General features: G+C 40.4%; 1 protein-coding gene across 1 annotated transcript; it reads right to left on the bottom strand.

Annotated features, from left to right (window-relative positions):
• Positions 1 to 1,565: 1,565 nt before the first annotated feature.
• Positions 1,566 to 5,434, bottom strand: LOC124142167 (adhesion G protein-coupled receptor B3-like). The gene is made up of 5 exons (XM_048395948.1): positions 5,409 to 5,434; positions 4,576 to 4,746; positions 3,747 to 3,917; positions 2,645 to 2,809; positions 1,566 to 1,837 (listed from the first exon to the last, which is right to left on the bottom strand). Exons 2-5 carry the CDS (start codon positions 4,676 to 4,678, stop codon positions 1,566 to 1,568), a joined length of 711 nt encoding a protein of 236 aa, XP_048251905.1. The 5' UTR covers positions 4,679 to 4,746; positions 5,409 to 5,434.
• Between the last annotated feature and the right edge of the window lie 5,577 nt (positions 5,435 to 11,011).

Genomic DNA, 11,011 nt, shown 5'->3' with positions numbered 1-11,011 from the left:
AGGTACATAGATCTGATAGTCAAGTTCGATTAATTTCATTGCGTGTTAAATTCCCAAAACGAATGGTAACCCTACCGCCCCATCATTGAACAGAATAAATACGGCTAGATAAACTGCGACAATGAAGCATTTTGTTGCAACAAAAATGCAACATGGCATAATCGAGTCACTCGTTTGGTGTTGGAGAATATTAATAACTTGACACTTTGTGAGGTGCACCTTTTATTTGGATCGCTTGAGCAAGTTTTACACCTGTGTCAGAATAGTTGCTTCTGCATGGATCCGTCTAGTCATCTGCAACAGAGTTAATGTATTGTATAAATGACGACGAAATAACACGATGGATCCATGCTCACGATATCAATCACTGTATTGTCTGGTGCAGACTCGATTATTTACATACAGACCGCCGTCATATAGCTGGAATATTGATGAGTGCGGCGTTAAACAACAGACAAATTATTTTTCTTATTCATTACAACCAGAGACGGTGAGATACAACGTGAAGTAGACATGAGGGCAATATAAACATTATCCTGAAACTACGACAATGGTAACCTGTACACTGACCTTGACCCTTGAGAAAGCGTAACCAAAAACGTATTTGTTAGAATTGTCTTGTCTCGTGACCTTGGCCTTTTGACATACCATGGATCAAAACCACTGTTAGATATTGTCTTGCGCCACATGCAAGAGATGTTACAACTTCATGTCGCAATTACCCGAATGATGACCTTGTTTGTTGGCATAACTGCAGTTGACATGTGTTAGGATTTTTTGTTTGCTTGTTTGTTTGTTTGTTGTTAACGCTGCACCCAGCAATATTCGAGCTATATGACAGCGGTCTGTAAATAATCACGTCTGAGCCAGACAGTCCAGTGACTGACATCATGAGCATCGATCTACGCAATCGGGATACAGTGACATGCATCAACCAAGTCAGCGAGCCTGACCTCCCGATCCCGTTTACGACAAGCACAGTCGCCTTTTACTGCAAGAATGGGTTTCTGAAGACCTATTCTACCCCGGATCTTCACGGGTCTATGTCCATGGAAGAATAATATCTAATGTCAGTTATCTTTGTGACGTAGGCCTCGTAGGAAAATGAGTCAACAGTCAAATTCCAACAAAGTCTTGAAGCAGTCTCATTTCACGCGCCTGCTTACTATGCCTCAAACATAGGTTTGTGTGTTTGATTATTAACGCCGCATTTAGCAGTACTCCCATGGACTGTAAATCGTCCAGTTTGATATCTTGACAATCGATCCACGTAATTGAGATACGAGATGTAATTTATCAAGTCAGCGAGCCAAACTACCCGATCTATTTAGTCGATCTTACAACAATAAGGTTGCTTGGGACCTACGCTTTTACCTCAAATCCTGACGGGCCGAAAAGTATAAGAAATGTTATGCCTTGATGTCAATGTCCTTATCATCACGACCATCAGTTTTATCCTCATCATCGACAGATATACATATTTATACATATATGTACGTTGCATTTGTGCTGGGGTAGCACAAAACAACCACATAACATTTTTTTATCTACTAACGTTTACGTTTTTATCCCCAATAAAATCTACGCCGCCATGACCCTCGCCGTCTGTTCGTTGTCGACCCTCGCCGTCTGTTCCTTGTCGACCCTCGCCGTCTGTTCCTTGTCGACCCTGACCATCTGTTCCATGTCGACCCTCCTGACCATCTGTTCCATGTCGACGCTCCTGACCATCTGTTCCATGTCGACGCTCCTGACCATCTGTTCCATGTCGACGCTCCTGACCATCTGTTCCATGTCGACGCTCCTGACCATCTGTTCCATGTCGTCCAAGCAGTATCTGCAAAAGAAAAGGTCTGTTGTTCAACGCCGCATCCAGCAATATTCCAGTTATATGACGACGGGCAGTTATGGTCCAGTCTGTACCAGACATTCCAGTGATTGACATGATGAGCACCGATCCAATTATTTGTGATGCGATACGTTGATATGCTTTCAACCAAGTCACCGATCCTAACCGTCCGATTCGTTTAGTCGCCGCTCACGATAAGTACAGGTTGCTGGGTACTTATCGTTCTATCCAGAGTCTCGACTTGCAATTGTTTTTCATATTAAATGTACTTGTACGAACACGTACATGTTATCATAATAACCAGAACATTGTTACGATATCAGATCAGAAAGATTAACTGTGACTGATTTTGGTTGTTTGGAAATTACTCAAAGGTAACCTTTCAGTTTTCAGTTATATACATACAAAACTGTTGACAGTAGGTTTACTTTTAGACAGTTTCAAACAATGAATACACAATGCCATTTAGAAAGTGGTCAAATGTAACAAATGTGCGATACATGACTGTTCACTTGTTCATTTGCAGAATGACTTTAGAGTGATTGTTTACACTGCTCCAGACATTTCAACGGTTTTAGAAGGAACCTATAGTAAGCTATAGAATTTAGCCATAAACATAATGACCGACCATTGATTGTTGTGGAGGGGTGTTGAGTGATTGGGGTTTCTATTATAAAACGTTCATTTTTACTTTGGTTTCACAATAACACATTGTTCACCGGACTTGCTGGATTTGTATTTTAGCTCCTCCTTTCAAGGAAGGACATTGAAGCACAAGGGTTTTTTTGTACTTACGACACGGGGCTTGAGTGCAAGTGACCGTTCTCTCCTCACGTTTAATACAGTCAGGGGGCGTGCAAGTATTAACACAGGCCCGATTGCGAGCCTGCCTCTGTGTTCCACGTCCACACGTCACTGAACACGGACAAGTATTACCCCACGGGCACCAGGGGCCGATCACTGAATATGAAATCAAGACAAGAAGTTTTGGAAATCGAAAGTCTATTTGTAGCCTTCGTACAGCAAGTATTGATCGATTGCAAAGTTCGAATCATGATTTCTGAAAATGGGTTGCCCACACCATTTCTTGCTGACACTCGCGACATGACCCTTATGACCTTCATAAATCCCGTTTATATTGAGGTTGCCGATTACCCCCCGTATTGCCTTGCGTTTCTTTGCTTTGGGACTGAGGGACCGCCCGGAGAGCGGAAGGCCCGGGGTTCGATCCCCAGCCGCGTCATACCAAAAGACGTTAAAAGATGGTACTTGTTGTTGCCCTGTGTGGCGCTCGGCATTAAGGGGCTAAAACAAGGACTGGTCGGCTCAGGGTCAGTATACTGTGTCTGAGTGGGGTATTCATGTTAAACTGCGGCATGGTATCTCAGTGAGCTAGCACTATAAATCGGCATCAGTCCGGACTAGTACAAGCAGCCACACACACATACACGTGCATGCACGTCGCTATATAAGTGCAATAATCTTGGACGCAACCCCATTTCACCTCACCACCACCTTTGGGACTGAAAAACTCTTATCGCTATACTCCCTAATAAATGTCACCATCCATACGTGGACCTGACATAATGTTAATACCACACAACCTTTATAAATCCCAGTAAGATTGTGGTGGCCGATTCTGTGACTGTAAAGTGGATATCGCTATACTCCCTTATACATTTCATATCCATGCATGTAGCTGCCGGGTCGACATCTTGCCATGGTGCGCAGGTGATTTCTACTATCAGTATGCAGTACTATCTTTGCCGTAGACCATAGCGGAAAACACAAAGTCAGGTCTCTCTTCGTTGGTTATAAGTTATTAATCAATACGTGCAGCCAACGTATTTTACTTGCATAGCACAATGTAACTGTTTTACTTACAACTTCTCCTCACCTGGGCATGGACAAATCTCACACGTATTATTTCGTGTCTGGCTTGATTCAAAGTTGGCCGGGCAACAGGTCGAATCGGTACAGGTCCGGTCCCGTGACTGCATCTGTGTCCCCTGACCACAGGTCGTTGAGCAAGATCCTTCATCAGTCCATTCGGACCACAAGCTGATGGCTGCAAAGGGAATCAAGATCACAATACACATCAAGGTTTTGTATGAAAAAAAGCTACTAGGCGGTCACGGACATAGACTTTGAACATGTGCTCGGTTGATGACACACGTCCTGGCGATGACTTGAGTAAGTCTGTATTCAAATTGTATAGCTGATTTTCCAAAACAAGATATCATCATACAATCTAATGTTGGTATAAGAATGTACGCCTTTCTTGCAATGAGTTGGAAAGGGTGGTATGTCCATGTTGAGAAACAAAATAAATGTGACGTTATTTCCGCTTTGTATATTAGGAATCATCGAAAAAGGTCGCAGTCAACTGTTTCGTCACGATACGGCTGAAATATTGCCGATGTGACGTTAAATTTCACTCACTCACTCACTCACTCATATATGTACATATCCCTGATGATTGCCTCAGTGTTTTAGTTGGATTTCTAGGCAAAACATCGCAAATAGTTGCTATGTCCTCTCAGTATTGTTAAGGGTGGTATGTCATGAGGATTTGATTTTATGGAGAAACAAACTAAATGTGATGTTATATCGGCGTTGTACATTAATCATATCAATCGACATGCTGAGAAACTGTGTTTTGGTTGCTTTACATACCATACACGTTTCCCCATTTATTACTTTGTACAAAGAATTTTCCTACTCACTTGGGCATTGACAAATCTCACACGTGTTATTTTGTGTCTGGCTTAATTCCAAGTTGGCCGGACAACAGGTCGAATTGGTACAGGTCCGGTCGCGTGATTGCATCTGTGTCCCCTGACCACAGGTCGTTGAGCAAGATCCTTCATCAGTCCATTCGGACCACAAGCTGATGGCTGCAAAGGGAATCAAGATCACAATACACATCAAGGTTTTGTATGAAAAAAAGCTACTAGGCGGTCACGGACATAGACTTTGAACATGTGCTCGGTTGATGACACACGTCCTGGCGATGACTTGAGTAAGTCTATATTCAAATTGTATAGCTGATTTTCCAGATCAAGATATCATCATACAATCTAATGTTGGTATAAGAATGTACGCCTTTCTTGCAATGAGTTGGAAAGGGTGGTATGTCCATGTTGAGAAACAAAATAAATGTGACGTTATTTCCGCTTTGTATATTAGGAATCATCGAAAAAGGTCGCAGTCAACTGTTTCGTCACGATATGGCTGAAATATTGCCGATGTGACGTTAAATTTCACTCACTCACTCACTCACTCACTCATATATGTACATATCCCTGATGATTGCCTCAGTGTTTTAGTTGGATTTCTAGGCAAAACATCGCAAATAGTTGCTATGTCCTCTCAGTATTGTTAAGGGTGGTATGTCATGAGGATTTGATTTTATGGAGAAACAAACTAAATGTGATGTTATATCGGCGTTGTACATTAATCATATCAATCGACATGCTGAGAAACTGTGTTTTGGTTGCTTTACATACCATACACGTTTCCCCATTTATTACTTTGTACAAAGAATTTTCCTACTCACTTGGGCATTGACAAATCTCACACGTGTTATTTTGAGTCTGGCTTAATTCCAAGTTGGCCGGACAACAGGTCGAATTGGTACAGGTCCGGTCGCGTGATTGCATCTGTGTCCCCTGACCACAGGTCGTTGAGCAAGATCCTTCATCAGTCCATTCGGACCACAAGCTGATGGCTGCAAAGGGAATCAAGATCACAATACACATCAAGGTTTTGTATGAAAAAAAGCTACTAGGCGGTCACGGACATAGACTTTGAACATGTGCTCGGTTGATGACACACGTCCTGGCGATGACTTGAGTAAGTCTGTATTCAAATTGTATAGCTGATTTTCCAGATCAAGATATCATCATACAATCTAATGTTGGTATAAGAATGTACGCCTTTCTTGCAATGAGTTGGAAAGGGTGGTATGTCCATGTTGAGAAACAAAATAAATGTGACGTTATTTCCGCTTTGTATATTAGGAATCATCGAAAAAGGTCGCAGTCAACTGTTTCGTCACGATATGGCTGAAATATTGCCGATGTGACGTTAAATTTCACTCACTCACTCACTCACTCACTCATATATGTACATATCCCTGATGATTGCCTCAGTGTTTTAGTTGGATTTCTAGGCAAAACATCGCAAATAGTTGCTATGTCCTCTCAGTATTGTTAAGGGTGGTATGTCATGAGGATTTGATTTTATGGAGAAACAAACTAAATGTGATGTTATATCGGCGTTGTACATTAATCATATCAATCGACATGCTGAGAAACTGTGTTTTGGTTGCTTTACATACCATACACGTTTCCCCATTTATTACTTTGTACAAAGAATTTTCCTACTCACTTGGGCATTGACAAATCTCACACGTGTTATTTTGTGTCTGGCTTAATTCCAAATTGGCCGGACAACAGGTCGAATTGGTACAGGTCCGGTCGCGTGATTGCATCTGTGTCCCCTGACCACAGGTCGTTGAGCAAGATCCTTCATCAGTCCATTCGGACCACAAGCTGATGGCTGCAAAGGGAATCAAGATCACAATACACATCAAGGTTTTGTACTAAAAAAAGCTACTAGGCGGTCACGGACATAGACTTTGAACATGTGCTCGGTTGATGACACACGTCCTGGCGATGACTTGAGTAAGTCTGTATTCAAATTGTATAGCTGATTTTCCAGATCAAGATATCATCATACAATCTAATGTTGGTATAAGAATGTACGCCTTTCTTGCAATGAGTTGGAAAGGGTGGTATGTCCATGTTGAGAAACAAAATGAATGTGACGTTATTTCCGCTTTGTATATTAGGAATCATCGAAAAAGGTCGCAGTCAACTGTTTCGTCACGATATGGCTGAAATATTGCCGATGTGACGTTAAATTTCACTCACTCACTCACTCACTCACTCATATATGTACATATCCCTGATGATTGCCTCAGTGTTTTAGTTGGATTTCTAGGCAAAACATCGCAAATAGTTGCTATGTCCTCTCAGTATTGTTAAGGGTGGTATGTCATGAGGATTTGATTTTATGGAGAAACAAACTAAATGTGATGTTATATCGGCGTTGTACATTAATCATATCAATCGACATGCTGAGAAACTGTGTTTTGGTTGCTTTACATACCATACACGTTTCCCCATTTATTACTTTGTACAAATAATTTGCCTACTCACTTGGGCATTGACAAATCTCACACGTGTTATTTTGTGTCTGGCTTAATTCCAAGTTGGCCGGACAACAGGTCGAATTGGTACAGGTCCGGTCGCGTGATTGCATCTGTGTCCCCTGACCACAGGTCGTTGAGCAAGATCCTTCATCAGTCCATTCGGACCACAAGCTGATGGCTGCAAAGGGAATCAAGATCACAATACACATCAAGGTTTTGTATGAAAAAAAGCTACTAGGCGGTCACGGACATAGACTTTGAACATGTGCTCGGTTGATGACACACGTCCTGGCGATGACTTGAGTAAGTCTGTATTCAAATTGTATAGCTGATTTTCCAGATCAAGATATCATCATACAATCTAATGTTGGTATAAGAATATACGCCTTTCTTACAATGAGTTGGAAAGGGTGGTATGTCCATGTTGAGAAACAAAATAAATGTGACGTTATTTCCGCTTTGTATATTAGGAATCATCGAAAAAGGTCGCAGTCAACTGTTTCGTCACGATATGGCTGAAATATTGCCGATGTGACGTTAAATTTCACTCACTCACTCACTCACTCATATATGTACATATCCCTGATGATTGCCTCAGTGTTTTAGTTGGATTTCTAGGCAAAACATCGCAAATAGTTGCTATGTCCTCTCAGTATTGTTAAGGGTGGTATGTCATGAGGATTTGATTTTATGGAGAAACAAACTAAATGTGATGTTATATCGGCGTTGTACATTAATCATATCAATCGACATGCTGAGAAACTGTGTTTTGGTTGCTTTACATACCATACACGTTTCCCCATTTATTACTTTGTACAAAGAATTTTCCTACTCACTTGGGCATTGACAAATCTCACACGTGTTATTTTGTGTCTGGCTTAATTCCAAATTGGCCGGACAACAGGTCGAATTGGTACAGGTCCGGTCGCGTGATTGCATCTGTGTCCCCTGACCACAGGTCGTTGAGCAAGATCCTTCATCAGTCCATTCGGACCACAAGCTGATGGCTGCAAAGGGAATCAAGATCACAATACACATCAAGGTTTTGTATGAAAAAAAGCTACTAGGCGGTCACGGACATAGACTTTGAACATGTGCTCGGTTGATGACACAAGTCCTGGCGATGACTTGAGTAAGTCTGTATTCAAATTGTATAGCTGATTTTCTAGATCATTTTTTTGTTTTTGTTTGTTGTTTAACTCCGCTACTCAGCAATATTTCAGCTATATGACGGCGGTCTGTGTAAATTATTGAGTCTGGAGCATCGATCCACGCAATTGGGATACGAAGATAATGACACAAGTTCTGGCGATGGTCATACCAAAAGGCATAAAAAGATGGTTCTAGTTCTTGCTTGCCCGGCGCAGGGGCTTAAACAAGGACTGAGTGGCCCGGAGTCGCATTTCAAACGGCGGTATGGTTTGTCAGGGGGCTAGCACATTTCCCCATTAATTGCTTTGTACATAGTTTTTGTTTCTACTTACTTGGGCATAGACAAATCTCACACTCGACTGTTCTTGTCTCAACTGATGTGAAGTCATCCAGGCAATTAGCGGTACAGGTTCGGTTCCGAAACTGCATCTGTGTGCCAGGCCCACAGGTCGTTGAGCAAGTTCCATTATCAGTCCATTCGGACCAAGAAGTGATAACTGCAAAATAGATCATTTTGTAGTATATAGTATTTGAAATTAGAAAGCTAATAGGAGTCTAAAAGTTGTTGTCTGTTGATGACAAATTCTGACGATGAAATGAAGGTGGTATGTATTCCAATTTGATATGGGCGATTTAGACATGTGATCAAGTATTTTGAAAGTGGAAAGCAATAGAAATGCCATACAGATATAAACAGAATATATCCCTCACATTATCCAAGCGTAAATCTGAAAGATCTCTTTTTCCTGTGTCAGCGGGCATTTTGTTATCAGCTATTTGAAAGAAATTGGTCTATATAAATTTTAAATATGTATGTGAATAAATAAATGCTTGTTTTTAAATTTGGTGTGATGCTATTATTAACTGACATTATTGAAGTCTCTGTCAGGGGGATTAAAGCATCGTAAAATTATTGTCCCCCTGTGTGACACGTACATGTAATCCTATCATAATCGATGTAACTATCATCATCCAGTGTTTTTAAGCCAACTCATTGCTGAGTATTTTTTAATATTAGCTAGTATTGTGCATAACCACCAGAAGCTAAAGTGATGACGTAAATCCTGCAGGGGTTTCATGCAGGAAGCAGAGGTACCGTAAATCCCCATGATCGCCAGCGAGGTGGCCTAGCTTTGGTCACTGGTGGCCTATAGTCCGTGTTTTAAAACTGTATACATCATATTGTTATGCTTAAATATGTTTCATAATTATTTTCTAAATATTGTATCTTCAAATATGTTTCACAGCTTTTTTTTAAATAAAACTTAAATAACTACATTGTAAATATATTAACGCTCGTCTCGTCTCGTCGCTATATGGCTAAAATAATGCCGATACGACGTTAAATTTTAACTCACTCACTCACTCTGGCGATGGGCTGGTAACGATTGCAATCCATTTTCTATCCTAGCTTGTTTAAACAATATTGTTGATTTCACATGATTATGAAAAGGGTGATTGCGTTTATACAAAAACAATATGTTAATTTGCTTTTACTATTTAATTGATGGCTAAATTCCGTATCATTGCGTGATTGTGTTGGTTGGTTGGTTGGTTTGTTGTTTAACACCGCACTCAGCAATGTTCCAGCTATATCACGGCGGTCTGTAAATAATCGAGTCTGGACCATACAATCCAGTGATTGATATCATGAGCGCGCAATTGGGATCGACGACATGCATCAACCAAGTCAGCGAGCCTGACCACCCGATCCTGTAAGTCGCCTTTTACGACAAGCATAGTCGCCTTTTACGGCAAGCATGGGTTGCTGAAGACCTATTCTACCCCGGATCTTCACGGGTAGAAGTGATTGTGTAAATCCTGCAGAGGAACCGTGCAGGTAGTAGAATTCCCCACGGTCCCTTATATGGTGGCCTATGCTGGTGATCTATAGCCAATTCTTATATTGTATTGTTGAATTATAATGAATTCTTTTATATGTTCTCAACTGGTTTTACAATCAAGACAAGACATGATTTATTCAGTAATTAGGCCTCCAGCCCATAATGCAATTTGTTACATGTAATATACATGTTATATAGTCTGCATACATGTAGGTATGATATGTATGTAGCCATGTTTATGACACAAATCATGTTTATAAATAATTACAGTCAAATACTGATGCTAAAACAACCAAAGGTTCTTATCTTGTACTGCTAACTTTAAGCAAAAACTTTCGAAAAAATATTATAATATTTTTATCTGTTGATGACATCAATGGCAAGAATGTTAAATGATTTAAGCAATAAGTTAAATGATGTGCTAGGTATTGATTTCTGACAGTCTGATATCTTGGGCATATAACGTTAGCATGATATTCAGGATTTATCAAGGGAATTGCAGAAGATGCCGAGTCTGTTTTCATAGAAACTATTGAGATGTCCACCTGTTTTAACTGTATGTCTAAAATTATTGCGTCTAAAATTTGTAAATACATGAAGTTTCATTAAGCGGATCTGTATGTCATAAAGAAGATATAATTCAGGGGTTAACAAGGATTTATACTCTTTGTAATGTTTACATTTTGGTGATTCATTGATGGTGGAGTGTCAGTGCCTTAATCTTCGTTTGAATTTAAAAAGGAACAGATTTGAGTCACCAATATTGTGTGTTATCCAAACAATACCAACACCCTACTCAAATATAGTATTTGATGCCCATGTTATTCTTCCACTATCACTTAAGGATTTTTACATCACGTGACTTATGTGGAGGTATCTCTGTATCTAAATGAACATTTGTAGTGTCTGACACAGGAGAGCAAAGAGCAAATAAAAAATCCTGTTCCT

The sequence above is a fragment of the Haliotis rufescens genome, unplaced genomic scaffold, assembly GCF_023055435.1.
Source record: "Haliotis rufescens isolate VD_foot unplaced genomic scaffold, xgHalRufe1.0.p SCAF_15, whole genome shotgun sequence".
Lineage (NCBI taxonomy): Eukaryota > Metazoa > Mollusca > Gastropoda > Lepetellida > Haliotidae > Haliotis > Haliotis rufescens.
This window is presented reverse-complemented; position numbering and strand designations above follow the sequence as displayed.

What these genes read in the sequence shown, in the direction of transcription:
- LOC124142167 (XM_048395948.1), bottom strand. Translation starts at nt 4,678, where the DNA reads ATGCAATCACGCGACCGGACCTGTACCAATTCGACCTGTTGTCCGGCC. An exon ending in TGAGATTTGTCAATGCCCAA is followed by an intron (nt 3,918 to 4,575) that starts GTGAGTAGGAAA and finishes TTCCCTTTGCAG; the next exon opens with CCATCAGCTTGTGGTCCGAA. An exon ending in TTGCACTCAAGCCCCGTGTC is followed by an intron (nt 1,838 to 2,644) that starts GTAAGTACAAAA and finishes TTTCTTTTGCAG; the next exon opens with ATACTGCTTGGACGACATGG.